Below are 27,284 nucleotides of genomic sequence, written 5' to 3' on the forward strand. Positions count from 1 at the left end.
TATACCTGCACCAGGGGGTTTCTTCCTTGTGATTGGCGGCCGTCTGCGAGAGAATTCGTTGCCTTTTTGAAGTGAAAACTTCTATGGAATGGTTTGGATAGGGAGTAAATTCATGTAAGTGGTCATCGACATGGTCACGTGACGTGTTAACGATAACACTATATCTGTTCCTATTAGTATAACTAGGGACCGGAAAAATTCGGGGGTTCAATGACCTGCAGGATGAACTCCATAGTTCTACGTACACTCGGTCAAATGTCACCCACTCATTGGCTGCTGTGTTTTGAGACGTCCCAACGTAGCAGCCTGTGATTCGATACAGCTTTGGCCGGGTGTTTCTAATTGGCCCAGAGTCATCCAGGTGAGTTGTGAGCCGATAGCAGAGGCAGCACTGAGGTATAACTATTTGTATTTTAGCCTATCGCGAAATGATTTCGTGAATTTTTCCGGTCTCTACCGATTATAAATATTTTATCTTTTCATGAAACAGTGTTCCGAATTCAACAGAGGACGGCAGGTAGTTCTCGATTGCACGACTGCGTGCGAGCGTAGACGCGAGTGCGCTGCAGAGACGCCTCGCTGAGCGACTGTTCCTGGACAGCAGTAGACGGCGCATCTCTCACTCCGAGCCACAGTCTCAGTGGCTGGTCTCCGTCCACAAGCGTGACTCAGCCACAGTCCGCCGGGGCGAGACGGCGTGACGTAACCTCGGGTGTCGAAATGCTCTCTAGTTCCGGAGGTAGGGGACGAAAGGAACAATCTTATTTATTTTTTTCTTTAACCTTGACAGCTACCTAGAAACATACCTTTCTTTTTTTTTTTACAACCATTTATTGTTAATCATTAGCACTGGAGAGAAGTATCGCCGTTTTACGATGTTTGTATGCTCCGTGGAACTTGTGATTGGTGTTGGGCGATTAGCCAGAATTAGACAAAGACAGACTAAATTAGCGTTTTATATTAATATTTTTCTTTAAAGGATTATTTTACTAAAGGTTGATCACTAGAGACCTGCAAAATTCGCGGATTCATTCGGTGATAGGCTAGAAATCAAACACATATACAGGTATCTCTTAGATAATTTTACTATTGGCTTACTGTTCATCTGGACGAATCTCAACCAGTTATAAACCCTCAATCAAAGAAGGATCGAATCACAGACAAACCAGCTGAGACAACGTACAAGTCGGCAGCCAATGAATGAACTTGCGATATTTGCCCGAGTGTACAGGGGTATGTGCAGTCTATCCTGAAGGCCATCGAAACCGCGAATTTTGCAGGTCTCTAGTAATTAGCCAATGAGCATGTGGTATTTGCCCGAATATGTAGGGAATCGTGGAGTCAATCCTAGACGGCATTGAACTCGCGAATATTTCCAGTCCCTAGGCATAGTTTACTAAAGGTTGATCACATCATATCTACCGATTATAAAATTTCCATTGGTTATAAGTGACATCTGTTGTTTTTTTCCTTTCTTTCGTTTACAATGCCATGTAAGCGGAGACGGATCATGTAAACGGAGAGGAACTCACGATATGCAGTGTCCACAACGGGCCGGGACGAATGCGTTATCGGACCCGCACTGATTATCTCGGAAACGCCCAGCTCTTCTTACGTGACTCCGCGCGACCAATAGAAGGCCAGTATTTATCGGATAAAATTCTCTACGCTTAAATCACAAGCTCCGTACTTCAACATAGCAAATTGTTTTTTTCCATATTGATTCTTTTTCAAAGTAATTGCCGATTATAATTACTTTATTTTTTCAGAAAATAATGTCCCGAATTGAAGAGATGGCAGGTGGTTCTTGATTGCATGACTGCAAACAGTAGAAAACTTCTTTTTTGACGTTTCCGTTAGAGACCGGAAAAATTCGCGGATTCAATTATCTCTAGGATATATAGCCTCCATTATCCTCTGCATTTTTCAAGCAAACACGTGTGTTAAATGGGTGCTAACTTGTGAGGCGTCTCCACTAGGTAGCTTGTGATTCGATTATTCTTTGGTCGATACCTAATCTCTCATTGGCCCAGAGAGCTCAAGTTAAACTTCGAGCCAATAGCAAAACCAGCAGATTGTACACGTGTTTGGATTTCAGCCTATCACGAAATTAATCCGCGAAAAATGCCTGTCCCTAGTGATAACTAGTGTCAGGCAATCTGAACGCCCATTATACTGCAGAATGGCATAACCGCACCAGCTGTTACTTCGTAGTGACTGGCGGCCGTCTGCATGACAAGCAGTTGCCTTATTTGACCGGACCATTCAGGACGTGCTTTCTTCCGCGCTGAATCATTGTGATTGGCGCGCCGACAGCAGACACGTGCCTGGGAGAAACCCAGCCAACCACGAAACACAGCCGATGCTGCAGTGTTTTAACTCTCAGCTGGTCTCGAAATATTTTTGCAAAAAATTATACACGGCTCAAAAATATTAAATTCCCCACATCATTGATAGGGACTGGAAAAATTCGCGGTTTCAATGACCACTAGGGCAGGCATTTTCGCGAGAAAAAAAATTCTAAACGCGTATTAGATAGACTGCAACAAGGTATACCCGCAACCAGCGGTTTCTTCCTTGTGATTGGCGGCCGTCTGCGAGAGAAGTAGTTGTTTTGTTTTGTTTCACCGAGCCACTCAGCACGCTTTTTCTTCCGCACTGAATTACTGTGATCTGATCGGTGTAGTAACACTCGCCATGCACCTGAAAGAAACTCAACCCAGTCACGTAACACAGACGACGCTACAGTTATTTAACTTTCAGCTACTCTTAGAATGTTTGTTTATAGATGTGCATGCCCCTAGTTATGAGTAGAGACACCTGTATTTCGCGAATACATTTCGTGTCAAGGTATTTCACAAAATACTGTAGCTTTTCTCCTGTGGTTATTGGCTGAGGTCGGTGAGAGGTGTCGTCCCGCTCTTGACGGAGCCAATGAGAATGTGGTCACCGTACTGATGCACCCTCATAATTTGCCATGACTCTTAGAAAAAGCTACAGTGTTTTGTGAAATACCTTGAAATGAAATCGCGAAATACAGGTGTCCCTAGTTATGAGCTAGCCACGCCGAAGGGGAAAAGCGGCGTCGTCTGACGGCTCATGTCTGTTTCAGGACGAGCGGGGTCGCCTGATGCGACGCAACATTGTGCGCTACGCGATGTTGTCTTACGTGATCGCGCTCCAGAAAGTGAGTTTACGCGTGAAGAAGCGTTTTCCCACATACCAGCACATCGTAGACGCCGGTGAGTATAGCGCCCGCCGCTGTTTTGTGGCTTGTGGCTGGGTGCTTGTGGCTGGGTGCTTGTGGCTGGGTGCTTGTGGCTGGGTGCTTGGAACTGGAACATTACAAACGAGTCTCTCGTGCATGGGATACCTGCCTTACTATAGCGTAGCCTGGTTGGTGTGGTTAATGGTGTACAATATTTAATTGTCAATTTAGAATGTATAAAAATCACTTAACAATAAAATAAATAGTATAATAATTTCCAATTTTTTTTAAAAATAAATCTTTAACACCTAGCTGTGGACCATACAATTATGTTTACCATTACTCAACTTTTTCACGATTTAGGGATACAAAATACTTGACCCCCCTTTTTTTTTTTTCCACGAATAAAGCCTTTATTTTATATTCCATAGGAATGAATTGTAAATATAACACTGTTATGCTGGGCAACTTGAACAAAACAATTTATTTCATGCATGTCCTATATTTAATTTTACTAAAAAAACATTGCCTACAAAAATAATTCTATAAATTTCATTACAGGTTAACGGACGCTTGATTATGAGTTTGAAGTTATTATACTCAGAAGCCTTCAAGTATGTTTACGTTTAGCTAATGGTAGGTATATTTTGGCAAAAAAAAATTCTGAACGATCACTAGACTGCATTAAGGCATATCTGCGCCGATGGTTTCTTCCTTGCTATTGGCAACCGACTGCAAGAGAAGCCATCGCCCTGCTTGCCGGGCCATTCATGACGTGTTTGCTTCCGCAATGGATGGCTGTGATTGGTGCGTCGACAGTAGACTCGTGCCTGTAAAAAAAAAAACTCAACCAATCACGAAACACAGTGTTCCAACTCATAGCTAGCCTCGAAATTTTTTCGCAAAACTTACATGCCCTACATATACCTTTATATTATATTTTTATCAGCATTCAACATCGTCAAAGGAATTAATATTGATTTAATTTTTGTAGTAGAGTTTCTTCATTTAAAAAAAAAATGCGTTCAGTATTAAAATAGAACCATACGAAATATATAAAAAAACAATAAATGAATAAATAATATTTTTAAACACAAAATTTTAAATGAGACTACCTGCAAATGACTACTTTAGTATAGCCTACTCAGTTTACAACATAACATTTTTCCATAGATAATTTTTAGCGATTAAAAATAATGCGGGTTTTTTTATTTGCTTATAAATTTGCTCATAAAAAATTATCTCAGTTGGTTTATTGCTAGTTACAGCAGACAGCTATGACAAAAGTATGACATATTAGTAGGGGCAGGCGTTTTTCGCGAAATGATCTGAACGCTTAATAGACTGCAACAAGGTATACCCGAACCTGTGGTTTATTCCTCGCGATTGGCGGCCGTCTGCGAGAGAAGTCGTTGCCTTGTTTGACCGAGCCATTCAGGACGCGTTTGCTTCCACACTGAATCATTGTGATTGGTGTTGTTACAATCGATATGTATCTGGGAGAAACTCAACCAATCACGAAACACAGACGATGCTACAGTGTTTTAACTTTCAGCTAGTCTCGAAATCTTTTCGCGAAATCTGCATGCCCCTACATATTAGTTATAAGATTTGATTGATGTGTAGGAATGAGTATAATAACTATTTGATTACATTACTAAAGTTTATATTTAAATTAGCCGTGGTGCGTAATTAATTTAACTGACGTAACTCGTTTCTGTTCGTGTTGAATAAATCACAGGTAAGTTTCGCGCGGTCTCCGCCAGGCGGCGCGGCAGACTGCTGGTCGCTGGTAAACACGGCAGTTACCCGGTGATGGCGCGGATTAACGAGCAGTGCTCGGTGCTCGGTGTGGCGAAACACCGATCACTCCGCGGCCTCGCGAGACACGCACCACGCACTGCGACCGGAGGAGAAGCAGAAGTAGTTCGGCCCGCGAAGGACCGGAGTTTTCGCGCGTGTTTTTTTTTTTTTTTTTTTTTTTTTTGCGCAACGTCCCTCTAACTTTCGCGCGCGGGATAATGCTAGGCATTACCAGGCGCGGTCCTCCCAGGTCGCCGCTAATCACTTTAAGTGGCTGCTGGCGAAAAAGGGAAAACGGCCTTGAACCCTTTTTATTATTATTACTATTCCCCTGCCCGTCCATACCTGCTCGCAGTTTTACGTTCACGTAACTTTTTTAAATTCCTTCGCAACTCAGATTTTCATTTTTTTTTTACGTAATGTAATCGCTTGGGTCCTATCCGCATTTAAGGATTGGTGTTGATTTTTTGATTTTTTTCTTGTCATTTATATTAATTGAGGGATTTCCATGAAAATTTAGGTATTTCGATAGCCCCATAGCTATAAAAGGTGACGCCACTAACCATTTGCGACTTTATTTTTCAGCTATTTAATCATATATGTTCAAAATTTTAAACGAAACATTAATCCCTCAAATGATAACAATTCAAAGAAAATGAAAGAACTAACACGGTGTGTGAACTCGAGCGCCGAGGAATTTCTGTCGAACTGCTAGATTTTAGGGTCGCAAAGACTTGTATAGCAGGCTTGACGTGTAAAAAAAAAAACAGACGCCTCGCATGTCGAACTTCAGGTGCAGAGTTTCTGAAGGCACTTAAAGGATAGGCGGCTGAACTCTTCGCTGCCCCGACTGTACCTGCGAGTGACGTCACGCAACTTTGGCCGGTTGCGCGGGTCAGCGCGGTGCAGCCGGTCGCAGCTCAGCCGTTCAGCCGGTTCAAGTACAGTCCGTGTGCGTCGCAGTGGCACACCGCGATCAAACCGTCAAGCCTGTCTCTCGGATCTAAACAGCTATCGCTAACAGGGGATATATATCCAGCTATCTCGTATTATTAATATTTTGCTATCATCTCATAGGGACCCATATGTTAGTTGTACGAAGTGTGATCGTAAACGAAATATTTATAAAAATAATATAAAACGATTTTAAACTATATGCACGTGTCCATAAATATATAGTTCGCCCCTGACAACAATTTTTTTTTCGACGAAAAAAAAAAACCGAAAGCTGTTATTAAGTAAATTTTAATATTGGACATAAATATTGCGTGGTCAGGATAGAAGTCCCTGAAACAATTTCACATTAACACGCCTGAATAGTAAAACTCCTAAAACCACCGATGAATTGCATTTAATTTCGCTGAGAAATTATTAGAAGTTCGCTTGAACAACAACAACAACTAAAAAATAGTAATATCCAGTTATGTGATCGCCAAACTCTTTGTTATTTTCAATTTACCCTTGCTTAAGTTCAGAGGTTACACCACATAATTTTTCGTAGCACAACTACTAACCTGTTTGGTAGCAAAAAAAAAAAAAACTTATATTGGTAATAAGCAGTTTTGTCGATCACTTTCAAGATGAATATTCACAAAATATTCTGTTGCGGCTTTAAACGATTTTTTTTAAGTGGTTAAAGAAAGGCTGCACGTAAGTAACTGCCTGGATGTAGTTGAATATGTTTCCGTAGCACTGCGAAGGTACGCGATGGCGCGCAGGTAAGTACGTACTGCGTCCTGAGAAGCTGTGGACACACGAGCTCCCCCCCGGCCCATGGAGGTCGCAGTCGGCGCTGCTTCCTACCTCCTAGCGCGATCGCCGCGCCCCTGGCGGCCGGTCCCGGAGCACTGGCGCGCACTGCCGCCGGAGGAAGGGTGTTCTCGCCGCCCTGCCCCCTCCCCTTCACCTGTCACCTCCGTGACGCGCGTTCCTTTATTTCTGTTCTCCGAGCCGCCGCACCGACCGGAACTGGTTCTCTCGCCCCCTTTTCTCTCCCCCATCTGTAAACAGCTGCGCTCCAGTGGTTACGTCTGCACAGACTGCCACTGAAACAACGGCACTGAAGCTAAATAATACTCTTTAGCCACCATAGATAGTGACACAAGATGTCAAACTTGGAGAACAAAAATTAAACAATACAGGTTTAGTTCCAAAATGATCAATAATACATCTCAGCTAAAGTAAATGAAAAAAAAAAGTTTGAGGTAATTAAATATTAGTTTCAAAAATGTTTATAGTTCACAAAGTCTTTTAAATTATTTTTATACATATATTTTTTGAAGCACTTCACTTTAGATTAGAAATAAACTTCACTTTTTTTTAACAATTTACATTAAGATATGATGAAAATTAAAAATATATTACATAACAAAGAAATTGTTTTCAATTATCACAAAATTGAGCCTGCATGATGTCCAGTTTGCCAAAAAAAGAAATACAAAGAAATAAAAATTAATGAAAACAGGTCGCGTACATGCAACGTTACGAAGTGCAACGGCACAATGCCATTCTTCACATCAGTCTTTCATGTTGTACGTTTAGTGATTAAACAAAGAATGTCCTTGACATAAAATTATTATTCCTCATTGTAGATTTTCCATGTTTGCGATCCACATATCGCAAACTTACCTTATAAATAAGTGTTTTTGACTTTTTTTTCCCCATAATGTTTTTTTTTAAAATTCCTTTCAATGTTGTAGAACTATCCACACTATTAGTCCTTTCTTTTAATTTATTTAACCTATCTCCCTTTCTAATTATTTTACCTTTACTTTTGCATTATTTTATCTCCGTCTACCTTAATTATAGCGCACTTAATCTCGAATCCCTCTTAACTTTCACCGTCGTTTTTCTCTGTGTTGTTACAAAGTATGAAAATTTCATCATTAAGTTCCGAAAGCATCCCCTGATTGAGAGACCACTTGTTTGTCAAAGATTTACTGACCCGTGCATTTCACACTTACAATTATACCTTGATGAAGGAAAAAGAACAAAAGTTTAATCCAGAGCACATTTTAAAAATTCATGTGAATCCGAACAGGCGGCTGTATGAGGAGAACGGGCTGTTAAGCCCTTGGGAGATGACCGTACCCTGGCAACTTCAGGGTCGAGTATACGGTGAGGTGCTCTGCGGAGTAACAGGCGATTTGCCTAAAGGCGGTTTGCCTAAACATGAATTCGTTACAGCGATTTGCCTAAAGTCATTTCGCCTAAAGGCGTTTTGCCTAACGTCTAATTGCCTAACGGCTATTTGCCTTAAGGCGATTTCCCTAAAGACGATTTGCCTAACGGCGTTTTCCCTAACGGAGTTCTGCCTGACGGCGATTTGCCTAACGGTGTTTTGCCTAACGGCGATTTTCTTAACGGCGTTTTGCCTAAAATGTTTCTATGATGACAAAACCTCGTTTTGCCTAACGGCGAATTGCCTAACGGCGTTTTTCCTAACGCCAAATTGCCTAATGGCGTTTTGCCTAAAAGAGGAAAAAGCGTTTTGCCTAACGGCGAATTGCCTAATGGCGATTAGCCTAACGGCGTTTTCCCTAACGGCGTTATGCCTAACGGCGTTTTGCCTAACGGCGTTTTGCTAAACGGCGTTTTGCCTAAAATTAGGCAAAGCGACACATGCCCGCTCTGCGGACTGAAGGCACTGATCAACTCAAGGGCGTAACTAGCAGGGAGGGGGGAGGAAGGCTTGGCCCCGGGCGTCTCGTTTGGAAAAAAAAAGGGGGATAATATGGCAGGGTCATTTTTACTACTTGAATATCGTAGTGTTTGAACACACAAAAAAAACCGTTGTATGGCATATTAACTTAATTGTATAAATTGAAAGATACATACATGTATATCGTCATTAATTAAAAAAAACTGGTTGTTTTTGCGTGCTACTCCACCTGCAATGTACTAAAAATGAAACGACTGTAAAAAAATATTTTGTTTACCGTCGAAGTTGAATAAAAATATTTGTAATAGTGGAATTAATATATGCTGACTATATGAGGTGCTGTGTGGAAAGGTTTTGGCTTGGTTGGTTCGAGAGAAAAAGGGGGGCATCAAGATGAGTTCTTGCCACGGATAGTTTTAACAGCTTCATATTTAATTTGTACTACCTCGAGATTGCGTGTGCAGTAGAAAGTGTTGGATGCCGAAGTCTGAAACCATATTTGGTGACCAGAAGACGTTGTTGTGTAACACGGTTTTCCCTCAAATAACCTCGTAATTGTAAGTTTGTTACCCCAATAGTTCATATGATAGTCTTATGAAAATAATCGGAAACAACATTTAACGTTACTTTTGGATAACCACTTGGACTTTAAAACAGCTGTACGTTTATTACTAGAGACCGGAAGAATTCGCGGATTAATTTCGTGATAGTTTGAAATCCAAACACGTGTACAATTCTGCTGGTTTTGCTATTGGCTCGCAGTTTAGCTTGAGCTCTTTTGGCCAATAAGAGATTATCGCCCAAAGAATCATCGAATCACAAGCTACCTATTGGAGACGCCTCACAAGTTAGCACCCAATGAAAACAATTGTTTGCTTGAGAAATGCAGAGGATAATGGAGGCTATCCTAGAGGTAATTGAATCCGCGAATTTTTCCAGTCTCTATTTATTACCTCCTCAAAGCACCTGGACCATTTTTAAACATTTAGCTTTTAAATGTATCGACTACATTCAGACATTGAGATTTCAAATTATGGGAAAATTCCGTTTGCCGAACCTCAACTCTGTTCATATTTACGTAGTCCACTTTACATGCCAAATAAAGTGCGAAGTTTCTTTTCGAATAGCCGAGTGAAAATGAAAAAAAAAATAATAAAAAAGTATTACTGTAATCGCCGCAAAACACTATCCGTAAGAAAATTTGCAAGATTTTAACTATAGCTGCAGCAGTCTGATTGAATACATGACATTTTGCTGTAATGCCATCGTTGGTTAGCGGAAACCATTACTAGAGACCGGAAAAATACGCGGATTCAATTACCTCTACTATAGCCTCCATTATCCTCTGCATTTCTCAAGCAAAATAGTGTTTTCGTTGGGTGCTAACTTGTGAGGCGTCTCCAATAGGTAGCTTGTGATTCGATGATTCTTTAGTCGATAATCTCTCATTGGCCCAGAGAGCTCAAGTTAAACTGCGAGCCAATAACAAAACCAGCAGAATTGTACACGTGTTTGGATTTCAGACTATCACGAAATTAATCCGCGAATTTTTCCGGTTTCTAACCATTTCAAATTTTTTATTAGCTGGCTAGACTTAGGACCACTTTCAGTGTAGGTGAATAAAAAAATCCAAACAAAAAGTTGCAGGTTAATCAGTTGGAGAAGTACTAGGCATTACCTGAAGTCATGACTCTTAGACGCCTGAGAACCGGTCAGATGTCTATTCATTTCCTACATTCTTTAACAGAATTCATTTCCCTTCTTGGTTGACTCGGAATTCGGCCATTCAACAGCTAGGTAGCTGTGCTACCCACCGGCTCAAAATATTATTTGGTGCGTTATAAAATTGGAATGACGTATAATTAGGGACAGGCATTTTTCGCGAAAAAAAAATATATGAACGCGTATTAGACTGCAACAAGGTATATCTGTACCAGCGGTTTCTTCCTTGTGATTGGCGGCCGTCTGCGAGAGAAGTCGTTCCCTTGTTTGACCGAGCCACTCAGAACGCGTGAATCGCTGTGATTGGTTGTTGTAACAATCGGCATGCACCTGAGAGAAACTCACCCTAATCACGAAACACAAACGACGCTACAGCGTTTTAACTTTCAGCTGGTCTCGGAATCTTTTCCGCGAAATATGCATGCATGTCCCTAGGTTAGAGACCGGAAAAATTCGCGGGTTCAATGACCTGTAGGATGAACTCCATAGTTCTACGTACACTCGGTCAAATGCCACCCACTCATTGGCTGCTGTCTTGTGAGACGTCCCAATGTAGCAGCCTGTGATTCGATACAGCTTTGGTTGGGTGTTTCTCATTGGCCCAGAGTCATCCAGGTGAATTGTGAGCCAATAGCAGAGGCAGCACTGAGGTATAACTATTTGTATTTTAGCCTATCGCGAAATTAATTTGCGAAGTTTTCCTGTTTCTAAATGCATGCATGTCCCTAGGCATAATACTCGCGACAATTGATCGAGACCGCCAAGTGAGAGGTGTTCTGACTCAAAGCAGCCACGTGACTGTATTTTTCCGCGAGGGCGTGTCCGCAGACACCTGGCGAGTTACGCAACGTGACAGTCGTCGCCATAGCGAAGCCATTAACGGACTTCCTTTGATTAACGATTTTCCTTTCACTTTGCGCTTGAACTCTGCACGGGCAGGTGGGAGTTCATTTGAATTGAAGTCTTCCAGTACTCACCACAGATTTGTAACATTCAACCTCTGTAACGAGCAAATTCACGTGTTCTCATGTTTGCAAATACACTTATAATACGAAACCCGGACACGAAGTAAGTGTATAACACAAAATTGTTTAAAGTAATGCCGAGCGTGATCCTATCGCACGTTTGTACCATGACTGGCGGTGGTATAAGAATAAGTTATCGCTTACGTCGCAAGGTTCACTGGAATGTTGGAACACGACGCGACATCTGGGCTCTGATTGGTTCGCTCGGGGCTCGGAAACCGCGAATCGTGCCGACGGTAGAGCAGGAAGTGGCTCAGCAGTAGACCAAAAATCCTGTGACCGACGGTCGTTTTGACAGGAAAATTTATTTTATCTCGCTGGGTAAAAATACGTTAGTAGAAGTGCATTAGCCCGAAAGTCGTTTCACCGGAAGGCATCCAACCGACGTCATTTGACCGACTGCCGTTTCTCCGACATTCCGAACAAATGACTCTCTCTTGTTTCCGAACTGCTGACCCAGCAGCAACTGCCATTGGCGAAGCCTCCTCACCATATAAGCGTTTAGTCTTTGCACGATAGGTTTCCGGAGTCCTAAGACTTCTCGCAGGGACGTCGGCGCTACATTGTTAAAACGTCCTACCTTCAAATTACGGATAACGCTGGTTACAAATTATCCAGGGATATTGGTAGAGTTACGGGCACTGGGTTCACTTCCTTCGGACGTGAATACAAACAATTATTATTGGTTTATTAACATAACTAGAGACCTGCAAAATTCGCGGATTCAATGACCTCCAGGATAGACCCCACTACACTCTACACACTCGGGCAAATGCTACTTGTTCATTGGCTGCTTGTGAGTCGTCTCGACCGAGTGTCTGTGATTCGACACTTCTTTGAGCGAGGGTCTCTAATTGGCCCTCATTACTCCAGATTAACAGTGAACCAATTGCAGAAGCAGCACTAAGGTATAATTATTTGGATTGTAGCATGAATCCGCGAATTTTGCAGGTCTCTAAACATAACATTCCACAGCACTCTTATTCTGTCCGCTTTTGTTTTGAACGAAACATACCTACAACTCGGAATTCTTAATACACTGTGGTTTCGAAGAAGATTCTGTTATTTAAAATTACGAAGAACTCTTCGCTTGTTCAAGTTCAAATTCTTCTTCAAATAGTCGGTTAAATTTACGTTAGCTTCCCACAGTGCAGAGGCCGCGCCTCGCCGAGCGAGTGTGCTGTGGAGCTCCGAGACCACTCATAGCTCCGAGACCACTCATAGCTCCGAGACCACTCATAGCTCCGAGACCACTCATAGCTCCGAGACCACTCATAGCTCCGAGACCACTCATAGCTCCGAGACCACTCATAGCTCCGAGACCACTCATAGCTCCGAGACCACTCATAGCTCCGAGACCACTCATAGCTCCGAGACCACTCATAGCTCCGAGACCACTCATAGCTCCGAGACCACTCATAGCTCCGAGACCACTCATAGCTCCGAGACCACTCATAGCTCCGAGACAACTCATAGCTCCGAGACCACTCATAGCTCCGAGACCACTCATAGCTCCGAGACCACTCATAGCTCCGAGACCACTCATAGCTCCGAGACCACTCATAGCTCCGAGACCACTCATAGCTCCGAGACCACTCATAGCTCCGAGATAACTCATCACCGCCCGAGTCCTTCACGGCTGGAGTACTGTCTCGCCGCGCAATGCCAGCGCCTGCACGCCACTTCTGGGAGCTTCACGAACCTGGTGACGAAGCGTCCGAAATGAACTTTTTACACGTTGGCTTTCTTCACACATAGGTAGAGTCATAGAAGTGTCGAATCACAGGCCGCACAGTCGAGACGACTTGCAAGTCAACAGCCAATGAACAGTTGTTATTTGCCAGAGTTTAGTGGAGTCTATCCTGGAGGTCGTTGAACCCGCGAATTTTTCCGGTCTCTACACATAGGATTCGTTTTGGGTAGTAAATATCAAAAATAACCACAGCTTGAACACTGAAAATAATTCTTTTTTCTTCAAATAAATAATGCGCGACGAATGCTATAAATTAAAAGGAAAAAAAAAAAAGAAAATTCTTTGGAGGTCTGCGTTTTGAGTTGTGATACCACAAAGATAGAGACCTGAAAAATTCGCGGATTCAGTGATCTTCAAGATAGACTCCACGATAATCTGCCTATTTGGGCAAACGGTACCTGTTCATTGGGTGATGAATTTTGAGGCGTCTCAAGTGGGTAACTTGTGAATGGATAATTCTTTAATTGATGGTCTCCAATTGGCCAAGAGTCCTACATATTAACAGTAAACCAATAGCAGAAGCAGCGCAACTGTATAATTATTTGAATTTTAGCATATCACGAAATGAACCCGCGAATTTTTCAGGTCTCTACACAAAGAGTATCGACCACAACTCGTTAAACTTTACATTTTAATTTTAATTTATTATTCAGATCTGGCAGCGCAGCAGTGACTAAATAATATATATATTCGATTTCTACTTGAGAAGCTCCAAGAATTTGATTAGAATCTCATCAGTCGAAGGCAATTACTTGTGAGAATTACGAACTCCTTTTCTGAGAAATATATTTTTTTCACCGGCACCTTCGGCTCTCCTTTAACCCTTGCTCATCACTTTCAGCCAAAGGTCACAATACCCGCCCCTAGCTGGGTACTAACGTGTATATAAAAAAAATTATCTAAATGCAGAAAAATTGCTCTGCCCAAAAAACTAACAGTTCCAGAGCCAAAACCACGTCTAAAACCCACAAATCAGAATGGGGGCAGACTCAAAGAAAATATTACAAAATGTTAATATCAACATTAATTCAAAAGCTTTAAAAAATTCTTTACAGCAGAAAATAAGAGATAGGGTCAGTTTGGTACAGCTAAGAAAAGCTACACTCCAGAAGTACCCAAAAAGTAGGGACCGGAAAAATTCGGGGATTCAATGATCTGTAGAATGAACTCCATAGCTCTACGTACACTCGGTCAAATGCCACCCACTCATCGGCTGCTGTGTTTTGAGACGTCCCATCGTAGCAGCCTGTGATTCGATACAGCTTTGGTTGGGTGTTTCTCATTGGCCCAGAGACATCCAGGTGAGTTGTGAGCCAATAGCAAGGGCAGCACTGAGGTGTAACTATTTGTATTTTAGCCTATCGCGAAATGAATTCGCGAATTTTTCGTGTCTCTACCAAAAAGGTGTTAAGTTGTTTTTCCCCTTCCCCGAGACTTGAGTGGCCTTGGGACGCGAGTAGCGCTCCGGGCACGAGGCCGCGGGTCCATTGGAGCCGCGCAGAGGTCGGCCAGACCTTGCGTCTCCCCGCCTCGCGCGCTGCAACTCCCTCAGTGTCGAGCGTGCTCCTCTTTCCTGAGTTATAACTAGAGTCCCGGAAATTTCGCGGATTCCTCTGGCCTCAGGATAGAATTAAAAGTTATATGTGTGCTCGACCCATGTTTACTTTCCCATTGGTAGAGACCTGCAAAATTCGCGGTTTCGATGGCCTTCAGGATTGACTGCACATACCCCTGTACACTCCGGCAATTAGCGCAAGTTTATTGGCTGCCGACTTGTAAGTCGTCTCAGCTGGTTTGTCTGTGATTCGATCCTTCTTTGGTTTAGGGTTTATAACTGTTTGAGATTTGTCCAGATGAACAGTAAGCCAATAGCAAAATTATGTAAGAGGTATATGTGTTTGAATTTTAGCCTATCGCCGAATGAATCCGCGAATTTTGCAGGTCTCTACCCATTGGTTGATTTCTTAGCGAGAACATTTTTATCCTTGTTATTTGGCACTACCTGATTCGCTTACTTCTCTCCTAGCTGGACATCGTTGGCTCACGGTCGTAGAGGGGCGTGTCCAGATAACTGCGGTCCAATCATGAACACAGTGCGACAGTGTGGAGGTTTGCATTCTAGCTTGCGACTAAATGAATCCGCGAAAATTCCGTGGCTCTAGTTATAACTACAGACCTGAAAAATTCGCGCATTCATTTCGTGAAATGCTACACTTCAAATAATTATACCTTATTGCTGCTTCTGCAATTTGGTTCACTGTTAATCTGGAGTAATGAGAGCCAATTAGAGACCCTCACTCGTAGAAGTGTCGAATCACAGGAGGCCCAGTCGAGACGACTCACAAGTCAACAGCCAATGAGCAGTTGACATTTGCCCAAGTGTGTAGAAGGTAGTGGAGTCTATCCTGGAGTTAGTTGAATCCGCGAATTTTTCCAATCTTTAGCTTATAACTCTCTCAGTGTCGAGTGTGATGGGGATTACGATTTATTTTATTTCCTAACCTAACTAAAACTAAGTGAATTCGGGAGGGCTCCTGGTTAGGGGAGGGACCTAGGTGCGTCTCAGGCCGAAGCCTATACGCCTAGTCATGCTGGGATTAGCCATGCAGGGAGAGGGCCGCATGCATCATGTGCCAGGAGGGATTGGCCAGCCATGGCAACGATTGGCGCCATTACTAACTCACCCTCACTCATAAATCTATACTATAACTAGATATAGGTTGGGCCCACTTAAAACCCTGCACAGACACAGGGTAAACCCCTTGGGCAGTTGTCATGTGGGGTGCAAATTTGCATGCATTAAGTGTGGGAGAATACAGGAGACAGAGGATGGTCTGGATGAAGAGTTGGACAGAGGTAGAAAAGAGCCTACAGTGCGGCGGGTGGGGGGGGGGGGGGAGGGGGGGGGGGGGGTTGGGCACTCGGTCTCGTGGTCCGCTTTGCTTTTTGTCCAGGGCTGGATTTAGTGACCAGGGACGCAAGCGCCCCTGGTGGTGAGTGGCTGCACTGACCACTCACTCCGCTGCCAGTCAGCACCTAAAACTAAAGAAGTAAAAGTGAATAACTAGAAATATGTTACAGTAAAATAAACATGCCACCGTGCAGGGCGGTAGCAAATGACTGGGGATTGCAATCCGCCCCTCCTAAGTTATACTTCTTAACCCACATTGTGGAAAAAAAAATATTACGAGCGTGAAATTTTACGATACGCGCGCCGCAGGCTACAAAAATTGACAGGATGGAAAAGAATTATACATACAAATAAATTTTTTATATATATGTTATTTTAAAACTTATACTTAAGTGATTGATATTGAATACTGGTCCATATAATTAAAAACATTTTGTTGTTGTTGTGAATATTAGTGATAGATGTTATGTTTATAAACTTTTTCAAGTGTGTTTTAAACTTTATATAAGTGAGGTTATGTTCCCGTATGTATAATTTATTTTAGTATAAATAATTAAAACTAATTAATAAGTACAAACTTTCAGTATTTTTACTGTTTTTGATAATTAATTAACTCCATTATATTACTGAATTAAATAATACATTTTATACACATGTTTATATTAATACTAAGTACTTATTATTTATTAAAAGTTTATTTAATTGAATTTATACTTGACCAATCATTTTTATAATATCACTCCAGTCCTTTTATTGTTTTATTTCTATTAATAATTTGCATGCAAAATTTTAATTATTATTTTTATTACGTTAAGTAAGTATAGCTTCTAACGCGCGTACATTAAGCATATGCGCCTTTTTATATTTTTCCAACTTAACTTCACTAGCTTGCGCATAATCAGTTACCTGTCATTTCTCCATCGCCTATTGCCACTTTTGAATATTTATGTTGCACTTGGCTCGTTAATTTGTCGTGTAATTTTTTTAGTTATTCACTTGCAGATCAAACAACAGAAATTTCTTTATTTCTGAAACGTTAAAATCACCAAGTACATACAAGTTTTAAGAACTTTTCTTTTGCTGGTATTCGGGAAAATTTCTAACATAATGTTGGTAGGTGAACTATGAAGTTAACTGCAGACTCCTTGGTAGTTTCGTGGGAATACTGTTCTAAGATGTTAATAGTCAACATTGTGTAAATGCCAATTTTGGGTATGTCAAAGGATGTGAAATTAATTTTTGAGTAATACAGGTCGTAAATACGTTCAGATATTGATTGTAAAAACGCGTGTTTCAAACACTGCACTGTACTTAAAGGGACATTATTAATCCCCGGTGTCTGAGACTATTTAAATATTTACCCATAATTTTCAGCATATGATGGCACGAAGGGGCAGACAACCTAGTTGCGGACACTTGGTGACGTCAGTAGGTACTGACGTACTCTCTCGCCCCCATGTGGCACATGAGAGACTCTGCTATTTATTTTCTGTAGTTACAGGCAGGTAAGGCAGGTAAGTAAATATAAGCCTGTAAGATGGCACAAACGTTTGATAATATATTACTGCTAAGAGTAGGAAAACACGCGCTAAGAGGATAACTCCATTATTAAAAACAGTTTTATTTATTAACAAATAATCACACTAGTTCTTAAATTATAACTAGAGACTGGAAAAATTCGCGGGTTCAACGACCTCCAGGATAGATTCCACAGTCCTTTACACACTCGGGCAAATGCCAACTGTTCATTGGCTGTTGACTTGTGAATCGTCTCGACTGGGCAGCCTGTGATTCGACACTTCTACGAGTGAGGGTCTCTAATTGGCCCTCATTACTCCAGATTAACAGTGAATCAATGGCAGAAGCAGCACTAAGGTATAATTATTTGAATTGTAGCATTTCACTGAATGAATCCGCGAATTTTTCAGGTCTCAAATTACAACAATCTAAATGTATGTCCACAAATTAATCACACCTTCGACAGTCCACAGTTCACTCTCCCCACTGCAGCTCGGCTGGACAGTGGCTCTCCCTGCTGATCGTGTCTTACCGCGCACGACGCTGTCAGTCCCGATGCACCAGTCTCCACACACGAAGCCCTTTCGCTCTTCTGCTCTTGCTAGCCAAGATGTCACTTCACTGCCTTTATACCCATCAGTCCCGCTTCTGTGAAGGTCTCGCATCCATTTGAAGTGTCGCGTCGTCTTGAGTTAACGTGACAAAACGGAAGCTCCCAGAACAATGGCGTTCTAGTTACGACGTTCCATGCAGGCGGGGATCTGGAAACGTGCTGAACAATCTAGAGCCGCAGACAGGTGCCGGGTCTCAATGATGGGCGGAGGGTAGGGGAGTGTAAGCCAGGCGCCGTTGCTAACCGGATTAGGCGTGTAGCACTAATGTACCCTGCCTCACCCGCGGCGAGCGCGCAGGCAGGGTGACGAGCTACCTGCCTCGTTGCTTCACATCTGCTATCATCGTGACGTTATTATTCACCGTCTACTATCGTCGTTACATTAATATATACTGTCTATTATCCTCGTGACATTATTATACACTGTCTACTATTCTCGTGACATTATTATACATGGTTTAGTATCCTAGTAACATTATTATACACTGTCTACTATCCTAGTAACATTATTATACACATGTCTACCATCCTCGTAACATGATTATAAATTGTCTACTATCCTAGTAACATTATTATACATTGTTTACTATCATCCTAACATTATTATACATGGTCTACTATCATTGTAACATTATTATACATTTTCATGCCAAGAATTTGGATAAATAATACAAATTAAAATCATAGCAAGACGGCGGGACTTAATAACTATTTAAAAATAAACAGGAATAAAAAATATTTCTTGTATTATTTTTGTGCTATGACATACCTAACCTTTCTGTACATAAAGTGTGCTCACGATTCATAAGCCTCGTAAGTATGCTCATGCTCATGGGCCGCTATCATATCAAAGGCTTTTTTAAGTCTTTGGACTGGGTTGCTCGTGATTAGGCAAAATATTTTTAACCTTATTTATCACTAGCGCGTGTTATCCAGCGTGCGTCAGAAAGCTGGGAGTAAATCATTAAAGGGAAATAAATGTACAAATGATTCAAGTATACTAAAAATAATTGACAAGTGTGATTGTTTCGCGTATTTATTCGGAAGCAAAGTAGACTAAACGATTTAATGGGCCACCGTTATATCGATACACCAGTAACAAACACAGAAAAGAAATGCTGATCCAATAATGCGCAACTCTGTCCGAGAAATGAATCCTTTGACATTGGCAATGAAGTTGATTGAGGATGTATAAGACTTTGATAAAAATGTAAAGTTTCGAAAACAAAACTCTGTACTTGTATCCCTCCCAGACTGTTGACGTAGGGAACTGCTATAAGCTGGGTTGCAGGTGCCATACCATAACTGTTATTTACCGTGGTTTATAATGCCAAGTAACAATGATCGATCAGTTTTCTGGTAATGGAGTTCAATTACTGCTACCTTGTAAACCCTCCACAAAAAAGTTCCGTTTTCCTTTCTGTTCTCATTTGTATTGAGAGATAAAAAAAATTACCTCGAAATCCCAAATTAACTAGGAGTTCTTTGGAGTCCCATAACAGTCAGTGATGAGAATAAATATCTATACAGTGGATTAAAAAAAATCCAGTACCAATAAATTTACGAAAATTGCTGGGTAATTTACAGGTAGGCTTGTTGGTAAATTTGAGGTGAAGTTTGTTCGCAGCCTCGCTCCGTGACTGAAAGAGCGGTGTAGTTCCTGTTCGGGTCGGGAAAAAGAGGGGGGGGGGGGGGTAGCAGTCCTTCCACCCGGCCGTTCGAGGCGCGTCCCAGGAGTGGCTGTGCTTCCCCCCTCCCCCTCCTGTGTCCAGTCACCCACTGTCGTGGCCAGACAGCTTTACTACTCTGTACAAGTCTTCTTCCGGAACCATCCTTCTGCTTCCCGTAACCAACCTGCACGCATAATGCATGGAATTCCCCTCCCCCACCCCCTCCCTCACATGAAAGAGCCCAGGGTTTTCCCAGTGTCTGTGCAGGTTTTACCTAGGCCCAACCTATCTAGTTTTAGTCTGGAACAGTCAGTTAGGGGAGTTAGTCATGGCGCCAATCGCTGCCATGGCCGGCCAATTCTCCTCCTAGCACACGATGCATGCTACCTCTCCTGCATGGCTAACACCCTGCATGACTAGAGCGTATAGGCTTCGGCCTGAGACGCACTTAGAGTCTTCCCTACCCAGACCCCTCCCGCACACTCATAGCTTATACATGTTTGCTATTTAACTTCTTCCAATCTGTGTTATTCTGTTAAGGATAGGACGATGATAGGAAAAGTAGGAAACGAATGGGAGTGTTTCAAGTTTAATGTGCCTCAAAAAAGTCAAATCGATGGTTGTTCCAATCGAGTGGAAGAGAGATAGATGAGGCGCAAGCGTACAATGAGTGTAACGGGACAAAGCGTAACGGGACAATGTGCGTAACGGAACAATGAGTCATCCTTTTTCGTACGTGCAGCCGGCGTTCATCTATTTATTAGACGTCACGTCAAAAAAATTATTTCCAGTGTTCAAGCTTAGTTAGGAAAAGGAAAAAATAATAACGGCGCCTCACCATGACACCTCGTCCTTGTCACGTCACCAGGCCGACACTTGGTGACGCTCAACATGTTGGCGACGTCGCTCAACAGCGCGAGGCCTGCCGGATGTCGCGGGAACGAGGACGTCCGTCAACGTCGTTCGTCTCCGCTTACGAGTAGTTGCGCATCACGTGTCGACATCTCGCGACAGCCAAGTTGTGAAGATCGTAGTTGAGATCAACGCTAGCTTCTCGGGCGACGTTTTGGCAAACGACTGATCAAGTATGGACAGACAGCGAGCGTTAAAAAATTGGCGTTCGTTAAAAAATTGGTTGTCTGTAAAGTCGGTTTACGTACGATAGTTTAACGTGACAACGTCATAACAAAACATTGATGAAATGATTTCATACTATATGAATAAAATTTAATTATTTTTATTTTTATAATAAAAGAACAAATACTTGAAATTATACTAGTAATCAGATTTTTAAAATGCAAGAATAATTAACCTTTAAGGCCGAAAATGTTGTAATAAGTAATGAAAAACACATTAACTTTTCACTTCACTTTATAAACAGTCGAGTGGAAGAGAGATAGATGCGGCGCAAGCGTAACGGGACACAGCTTAACGGGACCCAGCGTAACGGAACAATGTGCGTAACGGGACACTTTTTCGTGCGTGCAAATGGCGTTCATCGATTTATTAAACGTTGTCACGTCAAAAAAAAAAGGTTCCGCGTCGTCGCTCAACATGTTGGGCTACATTCATGTTGAGCGGCCATGTTGTTCGCCAATTGTGGCCAAGTGATTACGTGGATCTACTCTCTCGTCAGATGCTGTAACCAGCCCCTCCCCGACTCTGCTGTCGACATTAGGGTATTCGGAACAGTAACCGATTTTCAAGAACCGAGAAATTCGGTACTAGTCTTCAACGGAACCGTGCATGCCCTGTACTTCCGGTACTAGGTTTTTTTTTATCAATGGTGCAGCAGTCGGTGATCGAAGTAGTAATAATTAATGTTCAACAATTAAACAATTTTTTAGTGACCCAGAGTAAAAAGATAAACATTTGTGTTACAATATTTTATTGCGTAAAGGATCTACTAACGTAAACAAATCACTTTATTCTTAGCCTTACTCTCAATGTTTAACTTAAAAAAAATAGCCATTTTAATGCATGCAAAATCACAGAATTATTAACTTAAAATAATATTAATAATGTTCGCATGCCTTCGCGGCCATTGTCTGAAGTAGCTTGGCTTCGGGGTTGTAGCCGCGTCATTGGCGAATAATTCACCGATGTTTCGGTCGACATTGCAGTCGCCATCATCAGGGATTCAACTGCAATGTCGTCCGAAACGTCGGTGATGTATTCGCCAAGGACGCGGCCACAACCCAGAAGCCAAGCTGATTAAAATAACATTTATCCTTTTCATAAGAAACTTAAAAGAAAGGACATAGTTATTTAAAGAACACTGGCTTGACAGCCACAGACGCACAGCAGTCCGGACACAGACTGGGAACTGAAGAGAGCAGACTCCCTCCCCTCACCCGCCCCCTATCTTCGCCACACCAGACGAGACCATCACGTGGAAGTAACCCTAGCGCGCAATAACAACTAAGTTCTACGCTGTCGATGTCGAGTCCCGAAAGTACCGAAATAACCGGGAATCGAGTTTAAATTCCCGGTTCTGAACCCTAGTGTCAACGTAGACTTGAAGCACATCTGCATCTGCTTCATATTGATGATAGGTAGAGACCTGCAAAATTCGTGAGTTCAATGACCTCCAGGATAGACTCTACTACACTCTACACACTCGGACAAATGCCACCTGTTCATTGGCTGCTGACTTGTGAGTCGTCTCGACTGAGTGTCTTGTGATTCAACACTTCTATTAGTGAGGGTCTCTAATTGGCCCTCATTACTCCAGATTAACAGTGAACCAATGGCAGAAGCAGCGCTAAGGTATAACTATTTGAATTGTAGCATTTCACGAATCGAATCCGGGAATTTTTCAGGTCTCTAATGATAGGACTATAGCGCTCTTGACACGAGAAGAAATGATTTCCAAAACTAACTGTTTGAACACGGCCTTAGTAGATCATTTCTGTATTTTATCCATGGAAGGAAACTAAATGTTCGATACGGAAACCCAAAAGGCCTCTTAGAATCCAGATGAAGCCGTGGGAAAGTTTTTTTGTTTGTTTTCATGGTGCATGTATGTTTTTGAAAATACGTCTGACTCATTAGACTACAATAAGGTATGGCTCGCTAGCGATTATTCCCTTGTAATTAGCGACCGTCTGCGAGAGAAACCATCGTCCTACTTATTTGCCCGGGCCAGTAAGGACTAGTTGACTTCCGCACTGAGTGACTGTGATTCGTGTGTCGACAGGTTTGCATGTATCTGAAAGACACTCAGCCAGTCACGAACCACCGACGACGCTACAGTCTTTTAATTCACAGCTGGTCGCAAAATATTTTCGCGAAAAATACATGGCCTTAGAGATGATTTATCGCTAGAGACCGGAAAAATTCGCGAATTCATTTCGCGATAGGCTAAAATACAAATAGTTATACCTCAGTGCTGCCGCTGCTATTGGCTCACAACTCACCTGGATGACTCTGGGCCAATGAGAAACACCCGGCCAAAGCTGTATCGAATCACACGCTGCTACGTTGGGACGTCTCACAAGACAGCAGCCAATGAGAGGGTGGCATTTGACCGAGTGTACGTAGAACTATGGAGTTCATCCTACAGGTCATTGAACACGCAAATTTTTCCGGTCCCTACTTATTATTACTCTTATGGCCGGAGGAAATATTTGTCACACTGCGTAGTTATTTTTAGAGGCTTCATGCACGTTGTGTATTGCAATTGTGTGTTGTCTCATTGGCTGAGTCAAGTGCGGTCCAAGCTATCTTCGCAGATCTGAGCGAATAAGACGATAAACGTAGCGAATAAGAACAAAGTGTATCAAGGCCTGTCAAACGGGTAATTTCCTGAGATAAATCACCGTCTCTTGTAATTTTTTAATTCATTTTTTCATATTTTTTGTATAACTAGAGACCGGAAAAATTCGCGGGTTTAATGACCTCCAGGATAGACTCCACTATACTCTACACACTCGGGCAAATGCCAACTGATCATTGGCTGTTGACTTGCGAGTCGTCTCGACTGGGCAGCCTGTGATTCGACACTTCTACGAGTGAGGGCCTCTAATTGGCTCTTATTACTCCAGATTAACCGGGAACCAATGGCAGAACCAGCACTAAGGTATAATTATTTGAATTGTAGCATGTCACGAAATGAATCCGCGAATTTTTCAGGTCTCTATTTATAACAAATAAATAGAGACCAGAAATATTCGGAATTTCAGTGACCTGTAGGATAGACTCCATTATCCTCTATGCACTCTGGCATATAACACCTGCTGATTGGCTACTGACTCGTGACACCTGTTAACTGGGATGAAGGTTTTTCATTGGCCCAGAGTCCTTCGATAAACTGTGGCCCAATCACCGAAGCAGCAAAAAAACCAAACGTATTGGGATTGTACGAACCCACGTATTTTTCCGGTCCCTACAAATAAACCATTTAAAATGTAAAATAAATTCTTCCCCCTCCCCCCCTCCGGGAAAGCAGTGTGTTTTTTTGGAGGTAGACACAACACACCTGATATTGGGGACTGGTAGTTTTAGAACAAATATTGTGTTCCCTGCGCCCGATACGTCTTATGGCTGCTATCACGCCTTCACGTACATTGTAAAAAAAATATTTTAATTTTATACAAATTGTAAGTGACAGAAGAATCATCGCCGATGCTAGTGCAAATTTACACCTAAATGTCTTGATGAAGAACTTCCTGCTCTTGTTTTTAAGTAAAATAATACTATCTAAAGTGTGGAAGTACAATTTTTACTATGGTTTCGTAAGATTTCCGTAGTTGTTGGTTCATTTTTACTTCGTGATACGTAAATTTACTACAGATCCTAGTTAATATCACTACAATATTTATCAAAATTACACACACTATGAAATGTTACTATTTCCAACAACAAAAATTCCCATCCGTGGATTATGAGTAAATAACCAATTGTATAGTTTAAACAAATTATTATTTTTATTGCATCACTATTTAATGATCCAAAATATTTCTTCTAAATTTTATGACCTGACAAAGCATTAAACCACGTCCTGTGTGATGGTAGTTCCGATTATTGGCCTCTATCGTCGTACACGCTAATCAAAGATAAATAATGGAAATGATACTTTCATAACGATGTGTTCAAATAGTGCCCTAAAACAGTAAGCATGTGCAAATTTTTTTCATGAGATTTTGTAATTATTCTATGCATTATTGCCGATACTTGGTCGTTATAAACTTAACCATAACTAATATAAGGCAATTTTAAAAAGGCGTGTCTTTAAAAAAATTGAAGTTTTGTGAGGAAATAATGACATTAATTGATATAACACTTATATTATGTGTATTTTTACATATGTGCCTACATAAAAAAATGTAATTTCACTCGTTAGTAGGCCTAACAGTTTTTTTTTACTTAAATTAGTTAAGTTTAACCAGAGCCGTAGTACAATCTAGTTTTCTAGAACAATTGTGAAAAATTATACCAACTTGGTTTTTAAAAAATGAAAGGACGAAAGTGCAAAATTACGTCACATTTGTACATGTATTTTTAAAATTATTTTACAGTGTAACTTTGAGCTTCGTGTTTGTGGTATTTGCCGCCGTGTTAATTAGGGTGCGCTACCAATTAGCGGTGATGGCTGCTGCCATTAGTTATCATTCCAGCCGGAAACACGATGGTTTCAGAGATCGGGGTGGCTCGATACTTTCCCTTTGTTCTGAACGATGTGCTTCGAACCGGAATAGACAGGTCACATAGTTTCCCGAAAATACTGATATCTACTCTATTACTAGAGACCTGAAAAATTCGTGGATTAATTTCGTGAAATGCTACAATTAAAATAATTATACCTTAGTGCTGCTTCTGTCATTGGTTCACTGTTAATCTGGAGTAATGAGGGCCAATTAGAGACCCTCACTCGTAGAAGTGTCGAATCACAGGCCAACCAGTCGAAACGACTCACAAGTCAACAGCCAATTAACAGTTTGCATTTGCCCGAGTGTGTAGAGGATAGTGGAGTCTATCCTGGAGGTCATTGAACCAGCGAATTTTTCTAGTCTCTATCTATTACCACACACCGTAAGGAATTCATTTAAAATATAAATTAATTAATTAATTTCGTGTACAGTACGTGAACAGTACGTGATCTATCAACAACAACAAAAAAACTGTAAACAAACCACAACAAAAAATGAGTTATACTCAAATTCCCGTAAAATTATATTAAAAAAAAGCGTATTGAAATTTTCTTAAGGAACATCATTTGGATAACAGAAATTAATTAATGAATTTTCAGTATTTTATATAAAAAAATCCTTTATCATAGTTTTACTGTTTTTGGGGCTGCAGTTAGAATAAAAAAATATTCAAAATTTTTGAAGTCGTGTATATTAAAAAAAATTCCTTTCGGCACAGCCTACAGACGTAGGTAGATTTCGAAGTACCTTTTTATTCTGGAATTATTTTTAAACTTCTATTAACTCCTGGGTAATGTTTGGAAAACTTAATGTAGCCTACATAACAACCTATATGTTCGCCAATATTAAAAAAAAAAAGAGATCGATTTAACAATTTCTCATATTCCATGCAGCGAAAATATTTTGAATGTTTTTAACTTAATGCATCCAGCATTAAATGTTTTAACGAATTTCATATTATGCCTATTTAGGTAGTTATGCAATTATTTTACTTGGATTTCAAAGAAATACTACCTGTTGTAGCCGTTACTATTGTGCGGCTTTCGGAATTGTTTTATATAGTTATCGCTAGAGACCGGAAAAATTCGCGAATTCATTTCGCGATAGGCTAAAATACAAATAGTTATACCTCAGTGCTGCCTCTGCTATTGGTTCACAACTCACCTGGATGACTCTGGGCCAATGAGAAACACCCAAACAAAGCTGTATCGAATCACAGGCTGCTACGTTGGGACGTCTCACAAGACAGCAGCCAATGAGTGGGTGACATTTGACCGAGTGTACGTAGAACTATGGAGTTCATCCTACAGGTCATTGAACCAGCGAAATTTTCCGGTCCCTAGTTATCGCTGTAACACCCACAATATGGAAACTTTTTGTCTCACTAAGTTTTTGATACGAACAACAATAACTGCAAGGGGTTGAAAAAACTAGGGTTAGAGGACAAAAAAAATCATAACTCCCTTAATAGGCACAACATCAAATTTGTGGAAATTTGTTATTAATATTATAATTTTTATCTTAAACTTTTGTCTGAAACTTTTTTTGATAAGACGAAACGATGCTGTACGGGATTGAAAAAAAAGGGTAGAATTAAAAATAATTCATAATTTACTCAACATCTACACTGTTAAAACAGTTTTGTTTTATTGTCACACCTTAAATAATTATCGACATTTTTCTTCTGAAATAATTTTTTATACAACCAATCATTACTACATGGGCTGCAATAAGCAAGGGTCGGAGGAC

The 27,284-nt window shown here is 41.3% G+C and overlaps 1 protein-coding gene across 1 annotated transcript in view; it reads left to right on the forward strand.

Annotated features, from left to right (window-relative positions):
• The window catches only part of LOC134528623 (bestrophin-4-like), a 273,946-nt gene that overhangs the window by 217,932 nt on the left and 28,730 nt on the right, over positions 1–27,284 (forward strand). The window contains exon 4 of the mRNA XM_063362374.1: positions 3,113–3,242. Coding sequence (XP_063218444.1) covers positions 3,113–3,242 — 130 coding nt within the window. The remainder of the gene's footprint in view (positions 1–3,112; positions 3,243–27,284) is intronic.

This window comes from Bacillus rossius, chromosome 1, assembly GCF_032445375.1.
Source record: "Bacillus rossius redtenbacheri isolate Brsri chromosome 1, Brsri_v3, whole genome shotgun sequence".
In the NCBI taxonomy this organism is placed as follows: Eukaryota; Metazoa; Arthropoda; class Insecta; order Phasmatodea; family Bacillidae; genus Bacillus; species Bacillus rossius.